The sequence below is a fragment of the Magallana gigas genome, chromosome 8 (assembly GCF_963853765.1).
Source record: "Magallana gigas chromosome 8, xbMagGiga1.1, whole genome shotgun sequence".
Classification (NCBI taxonomy): Eukaryota; Metazoa; Mollusca; class Bivalvia; order Ostreida; family Ostreidae; genus Magallana; species Magallana gigas.
In genome coordinates, this window is record NC_088860.1 from 24,119,938 (window position 1) to 24,146,289 (window position 26,352).

Here is a 26,352-nt window from a genome sequence, read left to right on the forward strand (position 1 = left end):
TATGCCGAATACAATCAACTCTATGAAATATTGATTACCTATCAAATTCCCATGTCCAGTAACATGGTTCCCCTAAAGGAAAAGATAGCTAGCCTTCTTAATTACATTAATAATACACGGGGATCAAATCTTAGCAGATAATCAAAAGATGGAGTGATAGAAAATTTTGTTCCCATTTACCTGCGGAGTTTTCGCTTATTAATCCAAGTAAGAGATTTCACTACAAAGAAACAGCAGTCTGAAGAATGCTTACAAACTTCACGTAAAACGTCGTCCTATACATAGAACCCTTCCAAAATAATTACCCGTATGTCGTAAGTTGACAGCCGTCCAAGTTTAGGATATACCCGGTGTTTATGTGGAACAGGTAGTCATAATTAGTGGAAGGGCATATCCTGGGTTTAAAATACTTTAAACGTAGCACACACTACTGGGCTGAATTGAATAAAATAAAAAAAGGCTTTTACCTGTTCAGTACACGCTTATGTGAATGCAAGTCATGGCAAGATTTAAATGTCTTTGGCGAATATGATTTGGAAGGCAGCTGATAGATCGACAATTCAAATTGGCATTACGGGCAGGGAAAGCCATTTACAAATCATCAACAAAACCTATTGGGTATTTTACTTACTTACACATTCTCCACTTCATTGTGCAATTTATTTCAGACTAATGCCCTAAGCTTATGTCAATAAGATACCACCTCCATGCTTGTATTGTGTGCTTCTGAAAGTAAATAATTAAATTAAAAGATAACAACACAGAACCTATTTGTATTAAATAACATTTTGTAATGAATATTCCTATTCAGAAATTTTATAGGTATATCCATTAACCTTGCTACACAAGATTGAATTACTGTAATAAAATTCCATTTCATGAATTTGTTAATTTTTTCCCAATAAATGTACTATACAATTGAAAAATTTAAAAGAGGATAAAATAAATACATTAAATTATTGCATGCAATATAATATCCCTAGAAGCATTTCTTAATGATCATTTAAGTTCAATTCAAGCATAAAATAACATAAAAAAATAATGATATAATTTCAAGGATATTATGGCTGTTTTTCTATTTCTGAGGAAATCTTGGTCACCTGCCATGTTTCTGAAATTAAAAATATAAGGAGCATATCAATGATTTCCACTGTCAGACTGTAGTGTGGCAGAAAAGAAGCTTCAACCATACCCTATTAACCCCTTATTAAAATATCAATCTTAAAATAAACAAGAGGCCCAAGGGCCTTATCGGTCACCTGAGTAACTGCAGTGTGGCTTTTGCAATGTATATTCATGTGCATCATAATTACATGGCTAATGAAATCATTTTTAATTTGCCGGGAGTGTTTCATCCAATAATCTAAATTCTTTCAAAATTGTAGCATAACATACAGTGACAAAATTGAACAAATATTAAGCACAAATATATATTCCGTCAAATTTACACCATCCTACCCTATTAATCATTAGAACCCCTAAACCCCTGATCCAGGGGCCATAAAATTCTTAATTTTGGAGGAGGCACGTTTCCTTATAACTATGTATTTAGTTCATTGGATTAATACCAAGGAGCAGAGGAGAAGACTTTCAAAGTATCACTGCATTTATTTATAGCCCCACCATAACACCAGAACAGCTGACCAAGGGACCATGACCTTCACAATTTTGAAAGAGGCACTCTTCCTCATGATAACTATGTACTTATAAACCTTTTGCTTAATATTCAGGAGCAAGGGAGAAGATTTTCACAGAATTAATGCATTTTCACTAGTATATAATCATTAGAGCCCCACCATAGCATAAGAACCCCTCAACCAGGGGCCATGAAATTCACAATTTTGGAAGAGGCATTCTTCATCATCATTACTATGTACTTAGTTCATCTGCTTAATATCCAGGGGCTGAGAAGAAGATTTTTGAAGAATTAATGCATTTTCTTTATATGATAATTAGAGCCTGTCCTAACACCTGAACCTTAACCCAGGGGCCATGAAATTCATAATTTTGGAAGAGGCATTCTTCCTCATCATAAGTATGTACATATAAGTATGTTCATTGGCTAAATACCAAGGAGCAGAAGAAAAGATTTTTAAAGAAAACATGCATTTCCACTATATAATCATTAGCCCGAACCTAGCGCCAGGACACCTGACCCCAGGGCCATGAATTTCACAATTTTGGTAGAGAGCTCAATGCTATCATGCCAGCAGTTTGACTGCTTGATGTCCAAGAGAAAAGAAGAAGATTTTTTAAAGAATGCATTAATTTTGATGGTTTTAGCCCTATCCCTCAGGCCCTAGGGAGGCAGGGGAGATGATTGTCATTTTTACTCTCCTTTACCCATAGATGTTATATGGCTAAGTTGGTTGAAATTGGTTCAGTGGTTCCAGAGAAGAATATTCAAAAGTTTACGACCGACGAACAATGTACAACGATGGACAGATAGCAAAAGGTCACCTGAGTGACTCTGGTAACCTTTAAATATATAATTATGTAGTATAGATACATAAAACTGCAAATATCCAATTAGATTGATATAGGTCTGTACCCTCCCTATAAATTCAATCATTCCACACACTATAGACTAGAATCAAAGTTATATAATACTTATAAATTAAATACTATACTTTTTCTCTCAACCAATCACTGCTACATAATCCTTCAAGTGTATGATCAACACTCAAAATATACCGGTAATTTTTTTTTTTTTAATTCAAATATGAAGTCTCACTATTTCAATCTGATTTTCACATTTTCATTCCTGATCTGCTCATCCAACAAATGACAAAAGGGAGGCAACTCTAATAACAACTAGAGAAATGGAAAAAAAATTTGTAATCATCCATACATGTATTTTGAATTCATTTTGTATATAAAAAGAGGATTTTTATTTTCTTTGATGAAATCAACAAAGAATTAACAAGTGAGACATTTATTGCCTAGAGGAGGGGGGTTGGGGGAAGGTACTGATTACTTATCATTTGGCAAAGGTTTCAATCAATATATTTAATTGCTTTACCATATGCAGCTATAATTCAGGCTAAGCCTGTTGCACACAATATGTTTCTATTTACACTGAAAATCGAACTGGCTACAATATTGAATATATATTTTAAGCAAGGTTTCTGAATTCAAAAAGAATTGTATGGAGATGCACAATGCATAATAAGTTTAAAATGTACATAATCAAGTTTCAATAACCACCCCTGCCCCTTAAAATGATTTTGATGTACATGATTGTAGTTGCTTAGCTAAACCTATGAACCTTAAACCTATGAACCATATGGTTCTAAGTAATAAATAATACAATACCAATCCTAATAAAAATGATCATCTTTGGTATTGAAATAGGGCGTTGTTCAATTTTACGAAATAAAAGATCATATGGATGCATTTGATTTTCCTTTTATCAGTTTTTTTAAAGACTGCACATTTATGACCACAATAATTGCACAACATCTAGAATTTTCAAAAAAAGTTTATGTACGAAGCTTGGAGTAAACAATATCGTATCATTATCAAAAGGGTCTAATAGAGCAAAAATAAAAATAATGAATCCTCTACTAGTTTTGGAGGTGTGTTAATTTTTTACTTTAGCTGCATTATTAATAAAACTCGGACTCCTGTGATTATGCCAGAGTACCACAGTTATTACTTAATAGGCCTATTGTACGATACAAGCGCCTGTGCAGTACTCAGGAAGGCGGGTTAACATGATGCGAGTTTTCCTCAGAAAATCTTTACCCGAAAGGAACAAAAATTACTCCTGTTTTGTACGCAAAATACAGGCGTTTGGCCACCTATAGTAAAACCCGAACAACCAAATGACTGATGGCACCAACATGTTAAATTTCTTCTTTTTTCAATATTCATCCTCAGAGGAAGAGAGATGGTGTAAATTCAAGAACGAACCTTATTGTGGCAATATAGTACTGTATAAGTACAATGTTCACCAGTGGACGTAACTACGCGGACAAAAGTGCTTTAATATCTTTTTTAAACAAAACAAATATTAAAAAAAAAAACGGGGTAGAAATATGATGCTCTGCGAATCCGAGAAACTTTATGATGAGACGTTGAAATTTTTACCACCCCCCCCCCCCACCCCCACCCCTTCTCCGTTAAATTCTCCATTTGTTAATATTTTTGTCAGAATATAGATACATATGTACAAATGCTGAAAAGACATTGTGTACGCAGTAAAAAGTTGTGATAAGGCCTATTTGTTTTATTCGTCAGAAACCCACGGCCAGTCTCACATACTCTTACGCGAGACTGGCCGTGGGTTTCCGACGATGCTATTTGTTATACTTACCCGTACACCACAATTCCTAACCCCCCCCCCCCCCCCCCCAACGAATTATAAATTTCGCATTTTTGGAGATTTATGTTTCATTTTGCCAAAATTACTATATCATGTGTCTTTATAGTTGTCTTTTTATAGATGTTTATTTCTCTGCATGTGACCGCAAGTACGTGTAATTAAATTACAGCAGCTACATTTTTTAAATATGTATCCAAAATGCTTAATTTTTTTGTTGGTAGAATAAATTTAAGGAAAATATAACGCTTAATTAAAAGAACTTGCATGTGCGCATCTAATCTGATGGTAAAAGTACCAATGATAGACGCAGCACATCCCCCCCTCCCCACCCCGGGGGTGAGGGAGAGCAAAATTATCAACCGGACCCCCCCCCCCCCCTCCAGAAAAAAAACTACGTGCATGGTTGGTGTGTGCATTGCACGGATGTTCATTTCCCTTTCAAAACAGAAAAATTATTTTGAATATAAATCAAAATGTGCCGAAAATAACACGTGTTTAAATACGATTTTTGAAGCAAAAATATAATTCATAAAATAAAATTCATGTTTCTCCATCATCTGTGTGTTTCGTTAAAAAAATATCTACAGTATCATATGAGTTTTTGCAACATTGTCATCAGCTATGACAGGAATTTATTCCCCATTTCAAGAACGTGAGTTATTTCCCCTAATTGGAACTCTCCTATTGTAAAACTGCGCATGCGTTAAAATATACGTCTACTTCCGCGGGCGTTCTTGACAACTGTCAAAATGGACGTACGAACGAAAAGTTCTGCTTCGGGATACCGCTCAAGAAAGTATTGTTGTATATGTAGTAATTATAGGGGGAAAACCGTAGAGGGGCAAGTCGTCAGTCTCCACAGATTTCCAAGCGATGCAGATAAACGTAGAATATGGCTGCAGCGAGCAAGGTTAGTGCGCAAGGACTTCACCTACACCAAGAATTCGTACGTGTGTTCTTCACATTTCGTGAATGGTAGCGGCCCCTCTGCAACCCATCCTTTGCCGTCGATATTTCCGAACAAGGTGTTCAAAACTTCGGTTAGTATAAACGATAAAACATGTTTGATTCACATTCGTGGGGAGGGGGGGGGGGGGGGGGGGTAAATCCAGCATATCTTGTAAGATAACGTATGTAATGAATGATTTTGAGTTTAGTGTTTGAATGATAATGTTGGAAGTTGTTATGCTTCAATAATTTAGTAATATTCCTCAATTATGTTTAAAAGTTTTTGTCATTGTTTATTTATTTTTTGAATGTATCTTATTTATTAACTATCATTGAGTGTTTTTGTGTATGTAAATTAATGTGTTAAAGGGGGGTGGGTTCAGAGATAGAGCAAACATTTGAATTAGTCAAGAGCAACATTACTTTGCAATCCAGGCACCCTCAACCACAAATGCCCCAGCTGTTCCCTTTTCTCATGAGCCAGGTGTGCAGGACAATCAGCTTCCTGAGAGTGAGGATAACCAGGATAGCCTTGAACAAACAGGTTCTACATAATTTGTGACTATTACTTAATATAACTGATATAAATTTAATGAGAAACTTAAAAATTTGCTACATATTTTTTATAATGTATTTCAAGGTGGTATGGGACAGCTCCATATTGTGATGCAATTCTTATCAGAAAAAAAACAATAATTGCATGCATGATTTTAAAATTTTTTCTTTTCTGAAAATTTTACCCAACAGTGTAGCGCAATGCGTTACATTATAATTATAAATCTATAAGTCATGAGTTTGAATCCCTTACTGATATGCAGTTTATATAATTTGAATTTCAGATGACCCGTTAAAGGATTCCCTAAATATGCACGACTATCATAAAGACTGGACAACATGTGCTGGTGAAGTTCCAAAAAATAAGGAAACTCAGACTATTTTGTTAACTGTAGATTCATCAACACAGACTGATGAATCCTTTTTTAACAGCATGGCCATGAAAAAGTGTGTTTCCTCCTCTGCAGAAACACAGACTGATGGAAAGCTTTTCATTGATAAAGGGATTCAAGTTTCTAGACCTGTGTTCACCTTTGAAGATGTAGAACAGGATGACTCCAAAATTTTATTCTACACAGGTATTCCTAACAAAGAGACATTTAATGCTGTGTTTGATGAGATAAAGGATAATGCACTCGAAAGTACAACACGTGTAGGGATTTCATCTTCAAATCAAGGACGACCAAGAAGACTAAGGATTATTGACGAGTTTTTTCTTGTTCTCATGAGACTACGGCTGGGATTACTCCTAGAGGATTTATCAGACAGGTTTAATGTTAGTGTTTCAACTTGCAGCAATATTTTTAATTTATGGATTGATTTTTTGTTTGTTCAGTTGCAGCCTTTGATAATGTGGCCATCCAAAGAAACAATATATGCCACCATGCCATGTTCATTTAAGGGAAAATTTAGTAACTGCAGAGTCATATTAGACTGTACTGAAGTTTTTGTGCAAACACCTAGTTCTCTTGCTAACAAGTCATTACTCTACAGTGATTATAAATCCCATATGACATTTAAAGGACTCATAGGCATCAGCCCAGCAGGTGTTACAACATTTGTTTCAGACCTTTGGGGGGGAAGTATAAGTGACAAACAATTAACAAAGAATTGCGGAATTTTAGATTTGTGTGAAGTTGGCGATGCTATCATGGCAGATAAGGGTTTCATCATTTCAGATCTAACTACGCCAAAGGGTATTCATCTTATTATTCCCCCTTTCAAGAAAAAAAATACACAAATGTCCAGAAGTGATGTCTTACTGACTCGTGAAATAGCACATCTTAGAATACATGTTGAAAGACAAATGGAAAGAATTAAGAACTTTCATATTTTTGAAGGTGTGATGCAGTTAAGTATGGCATCTCAGTGTTCTAAAATTTGGAAAATTTGTGTTGCTTTGACAAATCTCCTTCCCCCTTTGTGTACTGTTCCAGAATATGACATTGCTTCATAGCTAAATAGTGAAAATGTGCTTGCATACAATTTAAGGTTCTTATGATAGAAAAAAATATTCCTATAACTTGTTCAATGTCTGCTTCCAATATATATAGCTATAGTTATTTGATGAGATTTTCATATTTTTTAATTGCATGTGCATAAATTCAGTCTCATTATAAAGAAGTGCATGCACACATATTGAGTACTAAGAACTCATACTTTTTGCAAAACATATTTAAAATCTTCTAATTATATTTATATATATATAAAACAATACTTCTGAATTTTTATACATTTAATGTATGACAACAGCAGGACATAGAGTTATAGGCTTAAAAGCAATGACCACCATGAAAATATTAATGTACGTATGTATCAAATCATATTCATATTCTGCCAAATCATATTCTGCCAATGAATTGTTTGTCATCAAGGTAATATTAATTCATTGACAGGTACATGTATTTGTATATCTTAATTTATAGATAAGGATTTTTGCACATATGAAAACAATTCTCATTCAAATATTTTGTACAATTGTTGTAATTGGTTTAGTACAATTGTTGTATGGTTGAAATCAAAAGAATTGTGTAGCATTGATTTTTCCATTCTGTATAATTGGCATTAAGTTTCACAAAATGAAAAAATGAAGTTTTTTTAACATTACATGTATATCAACTTGTTATTCCTTCTGCAATAAAGGAATAGAATACCTGAACTGCTATCCATTTTAAGTTCTAAAAATGTATAAACACTGGCGTCGGAGGCAAATTAAAGGGGGGGGGGGGCTAGACTAATCCTCAGAAATCTTGACAAGCAAAAAAAAAAAAAAAAAAAAAAAAAAACCTAATTCCCAAAATCATGACATTGCTAATCCATGGTGGCGGGGATACCTAGAGTTCCAAAATAATTCTTACTACCAAAAATTTTTTTTCCCCTAATCGTGAAATTCCTATTCCGGGGGGGGGGTTGAATATTTGAATCTTTTTAAAGTAAATTTAGGAACAATTATGTTTGCAGCGACAAAAAGTGGGGGGAGGGGGTGAACCTTCTTTTTTGCTATTTGCCTAATGGTTAGGTCTAACTTTGCAAAAGGGTGGGGGGGGGGGGGAGGGGGCCTAAGCCCTCCTAGCCCCCCGGTTCCGACGCCTATGATAATAAAACAACTGAGCAAAGGGGACTGAAGATCCATGTTGCAATTTATTTCAGAGACCTTAACAACCTCTGTGTGAATAGTTCTGGAAGCATGCTTTTCAGATAAAAATCATTCAGTCTATTTAAACATTTCAACCAGAATGATTCATCAAAATATATTCTTTCTACAGAGAGTGGTGGCTTCAGTGTCCATATTACAAAATCACACCATTGTTTATTACAAATTGCCATTTGACCTTGTACCTGAAAATAATAATTATGGTTTGTTTTTAGTTTTAAATTTTGATTTTCATCAAATGAACAACAAAATTCAGAATCAAGTCCACATTCAGCTGGTGAAAGGATTCGCCATCTGTCTGATGCTGGACATTTAATTTCTAGCAGACCAATCTCACCAGTTGGTAATGTAACAATACCATCAGGACTACAACCTAGATGAGGGTATTTTGGATTAACAATAAGTCCTGACTGACTCACTATATATGAAGGATATAGTTTACAATAAAATCTCCTAGCAGCAGGCTCGTGTTCAATTCCCCACCTGACAAATTTGTTGGTGGGAAAGGAAACATCATACAAAAAGCATTTCAATAAATTTTGGGGGTCAGTTTCTGGCCTTAGCTTACAAATTTTTCCAAAATTTGAACTTGTCAACCTTCCTTTCCTGCATTCAAACCAGTTCTGACTTTTGTTTTGACCCTTTGTAAGTTTTTCAATTTTGGCACAATCAGCATCTGACACAGAGAGAGACTCAAAATATTTGCACAAATCACTTTGTACTTGTGAATTACACATATCTACACTATCATGATACATAAATAAAATATTATGAAGCAATGGTATATTTTCCTCAGTACCATCTTTTTTCTTTGCAAAATATGTAAGCCAGCCTGCTTTAGATTTTTTTTCAACAAGAGTTTTTCTAAATCTTTCTACGTTGAATGTTGTTGATGCTATGATGCTGTTAGTTGCAGATTTGCTGGTTTTATTTTCTAGAACTGATGAACAGCCAAATGAAAACTTTTTGAATTTTATTTCACTGCACTTTTTTGGACTAAGTTTTCTTTTCCTTGGGTTGTTCCACACACATTTTGTTGACGTACATGAAAGAAGACCACTTTTCTTTTTTTCAGCAATGTCAGCAATTGTATAAAGTAATGCAGAAATGTGGTTGCACGCCTCACCAAAACTGTGATTTAATGATAATAGAAAAATATATCTGTAATTATTTATTTAAAAATAACTTCACACTTTTCATGAGTTATATCTAAAGTGAAACAAGTACTTCATAGAAACACAAAGATTAAGTTTTTTCCCCATCTTTTTTTTATTTAATTTTTTTTTTTGGTAATTAAGATATTGATTATATGTATTACACTCGGACCAGTGCCAAGAGTATGTCAATTTTTTTCTTTTCACTCTATATATCATTGAAAACCAACGTTTTTTAAAGATTCGTTAAAAAATAACCCCTTAATTAATTTTGAAAAAATTGGATTGACCAATTCAAAATATAAAGTTCTCTATTTTTTTTTTTGGCATCATATTTTTTGCAAAAGATATACAGTATAATAGAGTCTTTAAAAAATATCTTTGTGTTGTGTTTGAAATATCATAATTTACAAATGAGTTGTCAAAAAACTATTTCAACTTTTGTCAAAAAGTGCAAATTGAATCTCATTAAATCAATAAAAAATTATTCAAAATCTGACAAAAAATAACAACAAAAACCCTTTTAAATATGTCTTGTTTCAATGAAATGTATAGGGAAAAAGGAAAAGTGTACATACTTCTGGCACGATAGTGTACACAATTACAATTAACATACCCTGCTGTACAGGTGCAATGTGCAGCGAACACATTGCCTGTAACCTTTGACAAAAATGTTGACACATCATAGTCAGGACGCTTGCTCATGTCAGCTGATGGGAATGATGGTATAACTTTACAACGTATGGCACAATGAGAACTTTCATTATTGATAGGGTTGTATTCCACCGAATGGACATGTTTATCTTCAAGGAACACTTTTGATTTAAGTTGACGTTTAGTGTTCATTTTGATTACAAGATAATTATAAATATCTTTCTCTGAAAAATCGGGAATGTTAGTAAAATCTGATGACCAGTTAGACAGAGTGCGGATATCGGGTATAGGTTCTCCATCTGGAAAAGTTGACGACTTGGAGTTTTTCTCAGACTGATTGTTTTGCCCTTGGACAGCCGTTAGTTTAAGAATAATAACGCCGCGTGCTCTTTCGACAAGTTCCTTTTTGCTACCTGATATTATTTGATTATTCTCTCTCAAAAATTCTCTTAGTTTGGCGATCGTCCAGTCATTAAATAGCGTTAATTCGGCGGAGGCGTCCATAACAACATACGTTGTAGTCAGCGGAAGTTACGCTAACAAAGAAGAGTTCCAATTTTATAAGGGAAATAACTCACGTTCTTGAAGTGGGGAATAAGCAGGTCAAATGCCACCTGTCACACCTATTCAAAATTTAAAGGGAGTGCTCAATGGGTATATAAATATCATCTTTGTAACAATGACCACATGTTTATAATTTATTGGTAAATGGGCATATTTTTGTACTTAGAATCTGAAAATTCATAACTTATTACATCTTCTAGGAAAAATCCGAGAGAGTTTCTAAATGTAAGATATATTTGAAATAATGACGTCTCCCTGTGTCACGTGACAATTATTTCGAGTAATCCGCCATCTTTATGGTAAATACGCATCTCATCGTTTCCTGTGTGACTTCCTTGGATGTTTAACTCATTTCCCGCGCTCGTTGCACATCGCCAAATCATTCTGCACGACTCCCAGATTCACCAAGCCTTTTAGATCCGAAAACAGGTGCTTTGCAAGGCCAGGCTTCGAGGACAACCCCTCCAAAACACCATGCCGGTCCGAAAACAAGGTTTGTGCAATGTTGTCACACTGTTGTTGTTTACATCTACAGCGTTCGTGTAACTAGCCACTAGAACCCACAGCTAGCACGTGCTTAAATGCTACTTCATTCCTTAAGTGGTTAAATGTACTATTGAAACAACTTGAACCACTTTAGAATCGCTTAAAATTTTTAAGGTGTGGGTACTAATTGCTAAACGACTGTTGACAGTGGTTGACTCATTGGTAAAAATATATTAGCCTATCTATGTGGCACAAAAGTATTTATTAATGGTTGAAATAAATTAACAACATTACAGCCAATTTATTAACCCAGCAAAAATGCCATATGAGCTATGTCAAAGGAAATTTGAGACCATGTTGGGGTCCCACCATGTTAAAAGCACATTTGCATTATATTATGTGGTGATTAGAATTAGTCGGCAGTATTCAATTTCATTCATTCAAGATCATCAGTGAGTGCTCGTATTTGTGTACATTTTTCAACTTGGGTAGTATTTGAAAATCTCTTTCTATTTCCATTTCTTCCATAGAAAAACACACTCTTGATTAAAATCATCAGAGTAATTTTCTAACACATTATTTTCAAGATTATATTTGGTGTATTTTTTCCTAGTTTTACATGCCTACTACATCCTTCATTATAAATCATGTCTATTATGATAATATTAGATATATTATTCCACATTATGTAGTGTATATGGCATATTCTTCTTCAGATGCTCATCGGGCCTTGGAGCTGTTGGAGGACTACCACTCCAGACTCACCCAGCCACAGGACAAACAGCTCAAGATAGCCATAGAACGTGTCATCAAAATATTCAAAAGCAAGCTCTTCCAGGCTTTACTTGGTAAGTAGATTTAATTTTCAGCTTCGGGATGTACAAATGTTGAATTGTCTTGGCACTTTATTTGGTAGGCTTAGATGGTTAGATGAATTTTCAGCTTTGGGTGTACAAAGCTATTCCAGGCTTTACTCAGTAGGTCTACATGAATTGCCAGCTTTCTTATAGGAAGGAGTTATTTGTCATTCATTATTCACATTCCTTGTGAAACTGAGAGTCAAGTCCAGGAAGCTTTTGATTCTGTTCATATTGAATTGTCGACCTCCTAAATTGCTTTAATGTGGGATTGAATTTCAGTTGGATGTTATATTGAATTCTTGTAGTGATATGTAATGATCAAATCTTTTGAAACACATATACATCATTTCTCCTAATTATTTCTATTGTATCTAAGATTTGCTAAAGTAGCCAGATTTCCGGTGTAAATTTTTGCAAAATATGATTCAGTTTTATGATTGATTGACAACGTAGGGCTGTGCATTGAACAAATAAAATTGATATGATACAATATCTGAAAAGCAAAATGCAATATGTAGGCTCTTGATGTTTGTTCTGTCTATATATAAAAGCAACTTTCACAGCTAAAAACTATAAAATCAAATGTATATAGTTGATACCAATGAGGTAGTGTACTACTGTAAAACTGAATTCATACATTCTTGACATTATTTTGTTATTATTAATTATGCAAGAGACTTGAAAAAAATTTTCTTGAGAGTGCTCCTCTACAGACCATACGGATAGATTAGTGGACCAGTACAAATTGGAAACTCAGATTTGAATATGATAATCATAAAATGATGTCAATAATTCAATTTAATGGTTCACAACACACGCACCAACACCCTCCCTTTCAAATCTACATAGATTAAGGTAGAGAACTGGGTAATGGGTATCTGTTCATTTAGATTTAAAACACAACTGTAAAAAAATTGGCCTTGTCCTAATTATGGTGCTAAAATAGCTTGATCTTCAAATAGTGAAATCAGAGGAAGTAAATGACACAGAGGAACTACCGTTGATTTTCTTAAGACAATTTTCTTACACGAGTAAGCCTAGCTGGCAAAGGCATTGATAAATTTACAACAAGGTTTGATGTGGGCCAGTTCCGAAAATTGTTTTTGTTTTAAGTTGAGTTGGTATGTCAGGTTATTTTGTTGAGGAATGTGTGTAAATATAATGAGCACAAATTACCATGCACTCAAGATGTATTACATTTGTGTGTCGTCAAATTTTCTTCCTACTATTATTTCTATTGTGAATGTAATTGTTCAACGGTAACCTGTCCTGATTTAAGACCAAATTTGCATTATTTCCACTGCTGTTGACTATTTGGTGTACAAAGGTTTCAGGTGTTTGTTTGAGGTGAAAATCCTATTAGTATTTGTCTCAGTCTGTCTTTCTGGCCTTTTACCAGACGTGTGAAGTTCAACCAGTAAATTGAAAATGAAGTTGGAATATTGTGCTTCATTTTGTATAATTGCTTTCTTGTTATTTGTCAGATAATAAGCTTTGAGATTTCTAGTACTTTCTCTCTTTACATGGTTAAAGGGTTAAGATCTTAGTACATTTACTAACAGTACACGCCACTAAAAGTATATATGCAGTTTAGAAGTACATGTATATGGTATGTGGAATATGGAATGGACCATAGATTTAGAATAAGGTTATTGAACGCAGATGGTGTGTGCGTAGGCTTCAAACATGATTCACCTGATTAAGTCTGGTCTGCAAATTACATCTCAGTTTCAAAATAAAAAATATATTTTTCGAACTAAATTCAAAGCTCAAAGATGTAAGGGAGATAAGAATGATGAAGTGGGCTAAACAGTTGTACACAAAAGATTAGGTACCCCGACAATTGTCTGTCTGCTTGCTGGGTAGTGAGGTAGATCGAATGTGCTGTATTGATCAAGAGTCTTGATTAACAGGAATTTTTAACATAATAGTTTATACACATTAGTAATCAGGTTACACATATTTCATTGCTAACAAAAATATGCTTGGTCCAGGATTCTTCAGTTCATGTTGTGTATTTTTTTCTGTGTGTAGAAACTACCGTTATGTATCTTTGAAAATGTTTAAAGATGCTGGTTTGTTGACCATGAATTTAAATTTAAGTTGGTTTGATTTAAGCTACCTGTAGTTGTACTGAGGTTTATTCAGGTATGCCCCATACACTGGAAGGTCTAGTATTACCTCAATGACAGAATGAAGGTCATGGTAACTGTGTTCTATCTGTTGGCTGTGCAGCCAGCCAGAGAAAATAACAGTGTGGGTCAAATTAGAAACACTGTATTTTGTGGATTTTTTTTTTAAGAGGTAGAAGTAAACAATCTTTTTTCAGAACATATATTTTTTTGGTGAGGTGATTTAAAAAAAAAAACCCCACAGCCTAAATTTGATAGACAAGCATTTTACCCCTGAGGAAATCAATATTACAATGCTTTAGTGCACACCAAACACTGGGTTGTGAGCTGTGAGTGAGAGATAACTCTGTAATCTCTAGCGGTGGGGGTCTGGGGACCAAATAAATCATTGTCTTATTTGACGAAACTACCTGTGTTTACCTGTGTAGCTGACCTGAGGAGACCCAGATAAGTGCACGGACATTCTCTGTTGACAGTTCAGATTGTCAGGTTCTCTCAGCTAGGCCATAAATCTTATCAGTGTAGTGAGTGGAAGTTGGGGGGGGGGGGGACAGACCTGTCTGTTGTGTCTTAACACCTTTACTGCACAATGCAGGATTTGTATACATTTATTTGTCCCTCCAATGTTTACATAGTCATTTGAAAGGACTAAAGACTAGGCACATTAAGAAAGAGGTTAATATGTGGATTGGAATGCTGCATGGTCATACATATTGGAAGTGGACATAAAACTTTCAAACTGGCCATCGATGTTCATACATTGTAGTTATAATATTGCTAGCTTAGCCTTTCATTGGCTTAAATTATCATGTATTGATTAAAGATACCAATAATAACACAAAATTATCATTAATATTTACTTGCTGATAGAATAGGTAAAGAAAAGGTTTTGTGTATTAATTCTAAGATGTAAACCAAAATTCCATCCCTGCTTTTATTTTTTTCTCCGAACAGACATACAGGAATTCTATGAGTTCACACTTCTAGATGAAAGTAAATCCACACAACAGAAAACGTTAGAGACACTACAGATTGCCAGTAAGTGGGAGAGGGAGCCACCTATCACCACCGTGACACAGCCCAAAATAGAGGTAATCATCAGACAGTCACAACACAGTAGCGGTGTACCCAACTACACAAGCCGTCCTAATGAGAAATATTGCAGTAGAGAAAAACATGACTTTCATGAATTAAATGATTAATTATATAAATGATTAATTATATTTATGATAAATTATATATATGACGGGGATTCAAGATAAAATTTTGTGAGTACAAAGCATTTAGTGATGTTTTTGAATGTATATACAGTACCATATACGGGAAAATATGCACCCCTGTTTTATTTTCACACCTTTCGCCTTCGTTGTCAGCAGGCGTTGGAAAGAAACTGTTTCCAAGTGTAGAAGGGCAAACATAATACATGGCGAAAATAACCCTGTATGCAGTATTTGTGAGAATTTACTTTTTTTTCTTTTGTTTTATAGAAGTCTGTGGCTCCTGTGGATGAAGAGTTACCTCCCCCTCCTCCAGAGCTCAGAAATGACACGCACACCAAAGCTCACATTATCAGTGCCGACGACGATGTAGATACTTTACCCCCTCCAGTAAGTCTAACCTAAAATTGTCACAGGTCACATTCAACAACATAACTTGGATAACTAGTTTTGGACAGGGGAAGGGGCACTAATTACCTTCAAATCAAATTTTTGATAGTTTTGAAATCTGATCAGTTGTGGATTATCTTCCTTTTCCTCTAACAATTATGGGCTATTTTTGCTGTCAAAAGCCTTGATATCACATAGTAGCTAAGCTTCTTCTTGGTTGTGTTGAAGAAGGGAGTGCTTAAGTCAGAATTAAGTATTATTACACATTATAGAGAAGCAGACATGCTGGATAATTGATTAAGGCCTCTAACTGGTCATTGATTTTGTAATTAACATCCATCTTATGGGACAAGTGTGTGTCTCAATATCATAGAGCATGGGGGTCTGTTGTCTAGCATGGTCTGATGGTTCCTGGGCCAGCTTGAAGATGGGGAGGAGGTTAAAAAGGGCCGCTTTCAAATTAAAGTATAAAAAAACAATGCATTTCTTTTCATATTATTGTTATTGAGTTTAAGTTGTTAGAACATAAAGTTTAAAATTTAAGTTGAGTTAAAATTTGCAATACATAGATCAAAAAATTTTTAAGATGGACATAATACGGCACATATTTTTCTCTTAATTTTCTTTTGTTTGTAAGATGGATAAATTTTTAAATATCTGAACTAATGCTAGAGAATGTGCTTTACATATTGACAGTTTTAATCTTGGCATAAATAGGTAAAGTAATAAAACTTTTTGTATTATTTGACTCCGGCAATGTTATCCATTGTTGGATTATTGAATGTGAGAGCCATAAAGACTCTTGAGGATTAGGAAGAAAGGAAATGATTTCAGATTCAGTGCTTCAGTGCAAACAGCAAAAAGTGATAAAAGTGATCAAGAAACCAGGTTCACACTTGTCATCAGTGGTCAGAAACTCTTTTAACAATTCATTAGGCTTGTACACAGGATTCCATTAGTGTAAAAAGACTTGTTTCCCTGAGTGTCTTAATGGCCACAAATGTTGGGCTCGGATTGTCGTCCTGTGGACACCGAGTATTGATCAGGACTCGGATTTCTAGCCATTGCTTATGTCTCCCCTTCCCAGCTAATGGACGTTGTCACAATATTTCAAAATTCAACCACCCCCTTACTTTTTACTATGAGGATGTGTTTTGCAGGCCATTCATGTGACTTAAATTCCCCAAACTCACAAAATCAGACCATATAGTGGAACTAGAAAACTTATTTTAGGATGGAAAAGGGTTGGAATTATTTATCCTGTCCTCTTATAGAAAGTTGACAATATATTACATGATTTTGATACAGCACTAATGTCCGCCAGTTGTCTTTCTCGTAGTCATATAAAGTTTCTCTTCTCTTGATACACTATGATTACCGGCATGATGGATGAGTAGATAGCATGAATACAGGAGGAGCCAAAATACTGCCGTCTGCTGTCTCTCTGAATATTTACCCAGAATTCAGTTTCAAGAGCCATTCTTTTTTTAATGAACTTCATATATATGAGAGTGTAAATTGCCCATTGTTCATTGAATTCATTTATATACATTATTTTGACAAGCTTCTTTTTCTTTTATGATGTTTTATGATCACTGTATCTGAGATTTTATTACAATGGAAAACAATTAAGGAAGGCAATAAATGTGCACTTTCGTGTCTTTTATGATAATACCCTCAGGAGGAACAGGGTTGTTTTTTTCATTTAGGTATTTGGAGTTGACGACGAACATATGATTTGCTATGATGAAAACTTTTCTGGTTGAGTGTGGCATTTATTGAAGATTTTATTGAGACCTGTAGGAGTTCGTGGTGTGCCTTCTGTGTAAATTATATATAGTCAGCCTTGCTGATATATTAAATAGGTGACAATCATGAAACATAGGAGTCAGATTTCACCTCCGTCATTTTTTGATATTTTGTTTTTGGTAGTAATGAGTCGCCTCCATTGTCTTGGGGGAAATTTTCTCAAACTTTCCTCCCTTGCAGGTGATACTTGAGGGTTGTCTTAGGGGAAATTTTCCCTCCCTGGCAGGTGATAGTTTTTGGTGACAGACTTTGATGATTGCTTTCAAACTTAGCTCCCTCCCCAATGATTGTCCGTAAGAGTCTGTCAGGATGGGTTGTGAATTTTCACCGTGCTCTCGTGATGTGCCTCCCTAAGGTTCTGACCCCTCCTGGACCAATGGCAGTCGATTCGATTAGTTTATGGTGGTTGTCATGGAAACGAGCATGCAAATGGAACCTAAAAATACATGAAGTATTCTTATCAAAATTGTCAGTTTTATTCAATTAATTTACTGATACCAGCAAAGATATAATAATTTATTTTTTATTTTTTTGTAAAAGAGAAAAATCAATGTTAGGCAAATGTGGGTCTGAAACAATTTCATCTTTGATCATCGTGGAGATTAAAAAGACAAGGTTTATTATACATGGCATCTGACAATCAGTTATTTGATAGAACATTGAAGATGTCGCTCCTTTAATGAATGAATCAGGATATTTGCCAGAATCAGGCACCAGACAGATACTTCAGGGGTAACCAGAAGGAAAAGTGGACTACCTTAACTCTCTCTCCCGGTATTGAGCTCATAATTCAGTGTCCCCGTCATTGTTGGTCTCAAAACAGGCTCGGGGGATGCTGTTAGTGATCGCCTACAATAATAGGACCGTGAAAGATGTGATGTCATTTTGTGTGCAGCTGCTGATGAGATTTTCTGGGATTCTGAAAAAGAGGGTTTTTGTGCATGTTGACATAAATAACAGCAGTCGACAGCGTAAATGTGGTGCTGGAATGCTGGAGGAGGGATAAGATGATATTGATGTGTGTCACCTCATGAAAACCTCCGACTACCTACTTCACGCGGTGCCTGTTGTTGTAGTATCTCCATTGGGTTTTACATCACGTCTGCTGAGGTGAGATAGAAGTGTGAGATGGACTGCTGAGAGTTACCAGGGAATGGTGGTAGATGCGAGGGGTCATGGTCACCCATCATGTTCTCTTGGTGGCATTTCCGCAGTGGTCATAGAGTGCGATCGGTCAGTTTCAAGAAGTATGTGGATATGATTATGTATGAGCAGGATGGACAAGGACAGATCTGGGTAATTTTAAGTAGATTTTTTAGGTGTAGAACGTCTGCTTTGATCTTGCAATATGTATTTGAAATATACATTTGACCTTAAATCGGGTCAGCAACAACGCATTTCATGATGATGATCTAACCAATCCTTCTATAAATCTTGCAGAATTTATGGTATTAATCTTGATCTGTGGAACTATTTTTGGTTTCAGAATCGGAATTAAATTAATTTGTTAACATGCACCCTTCAATGCTTTATTGTATTGATTAAGACATTTTCTCGGCAGAAGAGGTTCATGCTATTGATCATGACCTGCTCAAACTCGGGGCAAAGCAATTAATGTTTGGTCAATGTGATTACTGCTCATCGTCAGTTCCCAGAATACACTTGTTTTCCTGGTACTCTTTGTCGTGTCTGTTTAGTGTCCGTTAGTCCATAACATTATTCAGGCATTGTAACGAATTGGAACACATTTTTCTGAGTTTCACTTTGCACTCTCAGTAGGAACTCATGAATTTTGCCCCTTGGCAAACTGACTTGAATGTAAAATGTCTTTGTTTCACAATATTTTTTGCTTTATATGATACGCGTAGGACCAAAAGCAATTAGAAAATGGAAAGACCACATTTCTTTTCAAAGAATTTTAGATGAGAAATAAACATGATCGAGTTGAGATTTAAGTAGGAGATAATTACATGGTAACTCTTTGTCATCTGACTGTCAAACTGGTAGACTTGAGGATTTCGTCGAATACTGATAAAAGAATAACTTGTCATATATTTTTAGATTCGTGTGAGAAATTTTTTCTATTAGCAGAAAATGTGTTTAGGATTATCTTCATCCACTCAATTAGATAAATGTAAACCAACGGATTGGTTTATTTATTGTCTGTAGATGCATGAAAGTAAACACAGGTGAAATATGGATGTAAACAGGATTATAGAATTCCGTCAAATAGCTTAGCTTATGTGAGAAATGTGAAGTTTGAGAGAGAGAGAGAGAGAGAGAGAGAGAGAGAGAGAGAGAGACTATATTAAACTGAATTATCGTAATTTGCAGAATGTAATGCACACTTTTATTCTATAAAATTTCTAAATGAGAGCTCTAGGGGTACGTATTATACACCCTAATGAATTTTTAACAGGTCAAACATTGGATTTCATAAATAGTATATGTACTTAGCCTTTTACACTGTTAAACGCCACTGAAACTTTACTTCTATTTGTTTATTGCATTTTTTTAGCAATTAAAAATTTAGGGGGGGGGGGGCATATTTAGCAGAAAATGAATTGTATGAAAATGGCTATTTAAAATTAATATAAACTGTTTATTCACCAATCAAAGCAGTGCATTCACCATCCGGATGTACGCTGCCATTACAGATGTTATTAATAGATCTGTGCAATAGATCCCGATTGCAGGCCTTTTAGCCTAGCTACCACATTTTTTTTAAGTTAATAAGTAATTTAAGTACATAATTAATCACTAATTACTAGAATAAAACAACTCTTGAAGATTTGTTTTTTTGTTATTTTTAACACCTGTGTGGCCCTACCGAAGCCATTGCTGTACAGTGTCACAGGTGCGCTTGCCACTTATCATGTTGATTATCTCAGACATACATGTACCCTTGGAGCAAAGAAATGTAACACCTCGAGTGAATACCTGTTGTCTGCAATGGTTCACCCTATTCGAGCTGTTTGAAGATTACTGCTATGCAGAATCTGCCTCAGAAACATCACATTGTGAATGTGAAATTTTCAGTACCAAAAAAATTTCCTCATAGACTTTTTCCAGAATTACCATGACATAGTGGTCAAAAGTCTTAGTGCATATTATGAACCCAAACTTCAATTTTCTTTAAATTTAGGTTTTATATGCAACTGCATATTATATTTTGCAAATTACGGTAGATTAGATTGCCCTTTTGTCTTTGCCATGTATTAACAATAAACTTCTACCTTAAGGGATTTATGGAACATCTCCTTAATGTATACTGACATTCTCCATATTGAATTTCACCATCAAATTAACTTAGTCTATGATAAAAACTTGTATACATGTGCTAGTATTATAAAAATGGTATACACCAATGCATTGTGTAACAAGACTGATATCTTGTTTGGTAAGTATTTGGACCATTGATGCAAGGTCATGTGAAATCAACTCATGCTAACTGTAAACAGACTTTTTACTGGAATTAGAAGTCACCACGGGGGAATTCTGAAATGTGGGAAGGTGGCAAACAGAAAGCGAGGTGACGATACCCAAAAATATAGCTACATCTTGAGTTGTATTTAATTCCATCATTATCAAGGGAATGAAGAAATCTGCAAAAGGCTTTATGGATGAGCCAGCTCTTGGGTGTCAAAGAGGGCTCCAGAGCTAATGGTTCCCTGTTAATTATTCATAGGTTTTGTATCTCTTTCCCCCGAAATAGCACATAGTATTTCATATTTGTATGATATATTCTCAACATGTGCATATTATATAAGAGACTCGCTGTCTTCTGAGATTGTAGAGACAGCAGTCATGGGCTCAAACCAAGTTCATCCATATCCACCCTATTCTGTAGCAAGTTTTTTTTTTTTTAAGTTTTTTTTTCTTTCTTTAGTCATAAAAATAAGATCATTTTGCCTGATTTCTTCATCTTAGTTCACTGTTATGTGCTGAGATAAGTCTTCAGGCTCTTGGCATTGCATGCCACAGTTCTGGTTGTACCGGTAGATGTGTTTATAAACTCGTGCTATGTTGTTCTTTCAGCCACAAGGATCCGAGGGTGGAGAATCCGATTATGTAAGACAGCTTTCTTGATTTTTGTAATGTAATAAATGTGTCAATATTGATTTCTGTCAGATTCTTTGTTCAATTTGCTGTCAGAGAGTCAGAAAATCATTGCAGATATTCTATCTGATTAAAGTTTGTAAAATGTATTAGCCAATTTTGAATGTTTGAGTGTTGATATTTCAATTTTTGTTCTATTTTTAGATAAATGGAGAGCCAGAGTGGGAGTATGAAACCATTCCATTATTTAGGGTAGGTGTTGTCATCTGTAAAAGATGTTTGGTTAGTTGATCAGATAAGGCACTGTATCTAGTTGGATTTCTTTCTATTGATGTATTTACACTAACTGATTGTAAAGAACAGAATATTTTTCTTCACATTAGCTTCAATTTTAATATCACTTTGTACAAGTTCTGTGTTGATTTTGCACGTCTTTCAATAGCCTTTTAATTGTAAAGATGATTTTTTTCTTAAAGACTCTCTACACTGTACACAATTTCAGGATTCTTTTTACAACCCCCCCCCCCCCCCCCTCCCCCATTGATGTTAGGTCAAGGTCAAGGGAAGGGTCCAATTACTCTGGACATCAGGTGGTAGTCTAAGCTTTGTCCATTCAACATTTGAAAACCATTTGCTTTAGGGGGATCAATTTTCCCATTCTAACCCTTCACTAAACTGGTGCATGTACTCCATAAGAAGTAGATGGATGACCTTTCAAGAATTTTAAGGTCTCAAGGTCAAAACTACTCTGGATGTTGATTATAAGACAAAGTATTGTTCATTCAAAAACTTAACCATTTGCTTGACAGGCAGAAAATCTAATAAATTTGTATTCCATAAGAAGAAGGTACGTGACCCCTTTGAATGGACAAAACGTTCACTCATTTGATTTATAATCCTTTGCTTAACAGACATCAACCTTGGTTCACTGGTACCCTTTAAAGAGTAGATCATCTTTTTTGTAGGGTCAAAGGTCAAATGTAAAATAACTTTTTATTTTTGGGGTCAAAGGTTATGTGTTAAATAACTCTTGACAAATGAGGATGTCAGAGATAAATCTTTGAGAACTCTTGCGAGAAAGACTTCAAGCTAATGATAAATAGGTTCCCCTATTATAGATAATGAGGTCAAATGTAGAGGTTCAAGCATCCCTGGACTTGAATGATATTGTCCACTATGTATTTTGTGACCTCTATGCTGTCTGATCAGTTTCTTTTAAAAACGTTTAACCTTTTTCATTATTGTCACATGGGGGGGGGGGGGGTGTCACAGAGAGGTAGTCACAAACATAGCTCACATTCCAAATTATCCCCATATTCACTAGACTCCTTACCATGTCTTTCAGGGGAACACAGGGCTTGGGTTCAGCATTGCTGGAGGGGCAGACAATCCTCATATTGGGGAGGACCCCAGCATCTTCATCACCAAGATCATCCCCGGGGGTGCCGCTGCCGAGGACGGGAGACTGAAGTAAGTCTTACAGGGAAGTAAATGTATGAACAATTTTGCAGGAAGTCTTACAGTGTTTGAAGATTCCAGTGTAGTTCTATTTGATTTGTTGAAGCTGATTTGGTCATGTCTGGATTATCTAACTTGTTATGTAACAATAATTTATTGGAGGGGAAAAACCTTATTGGTTACAATATATTGAAACAACTATTTTTTAATCTGAATAGAAAAAAAATAAAACAGGAATCTCTTGTTGTACTAATAAATCTATAAAGTTTTGTTTAGTGGGCTAAACGACAAGATTGGATAATATAAAAATGTAAGAGAATTAAGTATGATGCAATGGAGATGAAGAGAATCCAGATTCTGGAGAGAAATGTTACAGAATGTTAGAAATTTTGGGCTAACCAAAAAAGGAATAAGTATTTGATACCAATGATTATATGCTTATTTAGTCTTCATTGTAATTAAAAAAAGATGTGAGAGTACACTTCAGAATATGTTGCCCCCTTTTTTATCACTTTTCTATATCAATGTTTAGCATGCAATAGGGTTGATGAATTCTGTGATCAAAAGTACAGTGCATCATGCAAGAGAAGTGATGGTACTGTAAGCATAGAACACAGATCTGTGATGATGGAACATTCATAAAGCCACGATCCTACACAGATTCTCCGCAAGCCTGCACATCTTCATGCTGCAGGCTCAGATACTAGATCAATGCACTTGCTATCAAGTTAGGCCACAATTTGATTAGTTTATTCCTTGAAACCTCATGTAACAGCAGGTCATAAAATGTCATATCTGATACTTCCAAGAAGAACTAAAGATTCTGAGTTTTATGAAGTGAGAACATGTTAAACAATGAGCTGGGACAGATCTTTGCTCCAAGATTTTTTTTTTTTTGGGGGGGGGGGGGTATTTTCAGTATGATTTTGATGTCTCTGTCAGTTAAGATAACTAAAAGCCATGTTGTATTTCTTCCCTGCCTGTTCATGTTTGTAAGTTGACTAATTGAAAAACAAAATTTGTCTCTTGTTAAGCAGAACAATTTTAAATGATGTGATGGAAACTCCATTAAATCAGCACATTATAGGGTCATTTCATAACACTTAATATGCCAGAACAAGACTTCTTAATTTGTATGATGTAAAAGAAAGTTGTTAGGGTTTTTTTTAATAACATTTATTTTGAAAAATTATTCATTCTCTGACCAAGCTTATACATTTTTGGACAAGTATTGAATTTTTTAAAATCTTAAAATTATCAAAATAGCTAACACATTTTAGATTTAAAACCTTTAAAGGGGCATGGTCACGATTTTGGTCAAATTTTATTTTTCTGTTTTTATTATTTGCAATGCTTTAGGAATGCATTTCTAATGATCAAATGAAATTTGGGTGCCAGTCGTTGAGTTTTAAAGGGGAAGGAAAGTCAAAAACATAATTTATTTATTTTAATAAAGTGGTGTAAATTATCACATGTGGTCATGCTCTTTTGAAAATAAAATACGTAATTAAGCTTTAATGAACGTTTGAAGTTGGAGAAATCGTATTTACTGGAGGCTGACATGATGTAGAACTCTTTTGTATTAAAAACCAAAAAAAAAAATTATTCTGACGTCACACCATCTATTCCGGTTTGGTTTACATATACAAATGAATGTACACAGTGCTCTGAATATAATTAACGCTGGTTGATGCCTTTCTGTTACTGAAAAAATCGACTAAACAAAATTGATAATGTTTGAGTTCACATGTCGATCTAAAGAATAAATACATGTATCATTGTATGCATAAATATATGCATTTTCATAAGTAAATGACAGCTGTTAATCTGCTATCATTCAAAGTTGAAAACGACCTCGATTAAATTTTTTATTCCAAGTCAAGTTCTTCGCTAACTGAATAAATGTTATAATTGTAATCGGGATGTTTAATATTCATTCTTTAAAGTCGGAATTAACCATGTCGAAATAACGACGACAGCCATTTTCTATGATACTTGGCATCTGTTGACAATTTCCACATTTACACGGAGATTTCTCCGACACTAACCTCCGCTTTTAGATTTCAACGAACATGCTCTATTTTACGCTAGTTTGTAGTTTGCAAAGGTAAAAAAAAGATAAAAAAAAATTTCAAGCTAGTTTGTCTATCTTGTTATTCATTTTAAGCATAAATAAACAGTTCCCAACGATTAATACATTCATTTTAGGTGTAAAACTGGAATTTTCACTTCAACATTCAAAATGTAAACAAAAGCTTTATTTACATAGCGAAGAATTGTAAGTTCTGTAACTCGCTTATTACTCATCAAATGATACTCGAATTTTGGTTGCTTATTAAAAATGCCTTACTGAAGCATTGTAAACATTAAAATCCAAAACATAATTTTTGACCAAAATCGTGACCATGCCCCTTTAAAAGAATTTAATTTATACATGGGTTATATGAAAATTTGATCATTTTTTTTATAAATCCCACTCTCTTCTATTCTTCTATAAACATAAAACATTGTATTTGGAACCCCCTCCCCATTTTGGTGATCTTGTTCTCAGAGCCCCCCAGGGGAAATAAGACTGTTAAGACATCTACAAACTCTCTATGATTGTATTTTGGCCTTCTTTATTTTATCAAACATGATTCCAAGGCAAAGGTCTTCGATGTAAAAACTGTTTTTTCTGGTGGCACAGATAACCTAATTAATGGAACACAGGAGAGAAACTGGGGAGAATCAATAGGGGGTTCCGATCACACTGATAGGCTCTAACTGTATTGGGTTGGGATGCACAGCCATTTAACTTGCTTTACAATTAGTTCATAAATCATATCTGTACATTAAAAAATTAAGTACACTGTTGGGCTGCCTTTTCCTTGTTGAGCAGGGCAAAGCATCTTCATTGGCTGACGAGATAATTCTGCCCAAAATTGACATTGTGCGAGGACTATCCTGGTTTATGTATGATGTTGTCAAATGAATATCAACATATCTAAAAGTATTTTTTTGTTGGCGAATAAATCTATATTTTTCCTGCTTTCCAAAGAAGAAAAGTTAGTCTCCATTTACACAAGATAATTGATTGTGGATGAATT

The 26,352-nt window shown here is 34.8% G+C and overlaps 3 protein-coding genes across 5 annotated transcripts in view; 2 read left to right on the forward strand and 1 right to left on the reverse strand.

Annotated features, from left to right (window-relative positions):
• The window catches only part of LOC105340913 (kinase non-catalytic C-lobe domain-containing protein 1), a 29,327-nt gene extending 28,904 nt beyond the window's left edge, over positions 1-423 (reverse strand). Inside the window, exon 1 of the mRNA XM_034472989.2 lies at positions 181-423. The gene's annotated coding sequence lies outside the window, so the exon portion shown is untranslated. The remainder of the gene's footprint in view (positions 1-180) is intronic.
• A 4,569-nt stretch (positions 424-4,992) lies between these two features.
• Positions 4,993-7,978, forward strand: LOC105340395 (uncharacterized). The gene is made up of 3 exons (XM_066069218.1): positions 4,993-5,367; positions 5,711-5,819; positions 6,115-7,978. Exons 1-3 carry the CDS (start codon positions 5,077-5,079, stop codon positions 7,284-7,286), a joined length of 1,572 nt encoding a protein of 523 aa, XP_065925290.1. The 5' UTR covers positions 4,993-5,076; the 3' UTR covers positions 7,287-7,978.
• Positions 7,979-11,113: 3,135 nt separating this feature from the next.
• The window catches only part of LOC105346688 (disks large homolog 1), a 42,897-nt gene continuing 27,658 nt past the window's right edge, over positions 11,114-26,352 (forward strand). The window contains exons 1-7 of one of the 3 annotated variants that reach the window (XM_066069216.1): positions 11,114-11,348; positions 12,058-12,189; positions 15,288-15,424; positions 15,821-15,940; positions 21,788-21,820; positions 22,013-22,060; positions 23,154-23,278. In XM_066069216.1, the coding sequence (XP_065925288.1) occupies positions 11,330-11,348; positions 12,058-12,189; positions 15,288-15,424; positions 15,821-15,940; positions 21,788-21,820; positions 22,013-22,060; positions 23,154-23,278 (614 nt within the window). In that variant the 5' untranslated portion in view covers positions 11,114-11,329. Of the gene's footprint in view, positions 11,349-12,057; positions 12,190-15,287; positions 15,425-15,820; positions 15,941-18,719; positions 19,046-21,787; positions 21,821-22,012; positions 22,061-23,153; positions 23,279-26,352 lie in introns of those variants that run through there. The other 2 variants (XM_034472987.2, XM_066069217.1) reach the window with 2 other exon arrangements.

Excerpts from the sequence above, each read along its gene's own strand:
- LOC105340395 (XM_066069218.1), top strand. The coding sequence starts at position 5,077 with ATGGACGTACGAACGAAAAGTTCTGCTTCGGGATACCGCTCAAGAAAG. Across the intron at positions 5,368-5,710 it reads ACAAGGTGTTCAAAACTTCG|GCACCCTCAACCACAAATGC; the intron begins GTTAGTATAAAC and ends TTTGCAATCCAG. Across the intron at positions 5,820-6,114 it reads GGATAGCCTTGAACAAACAG|ATGACCCGTTAAAGGATTCC; the intron begins GTTCTACATAAT and ends TTTGAATTTCAG.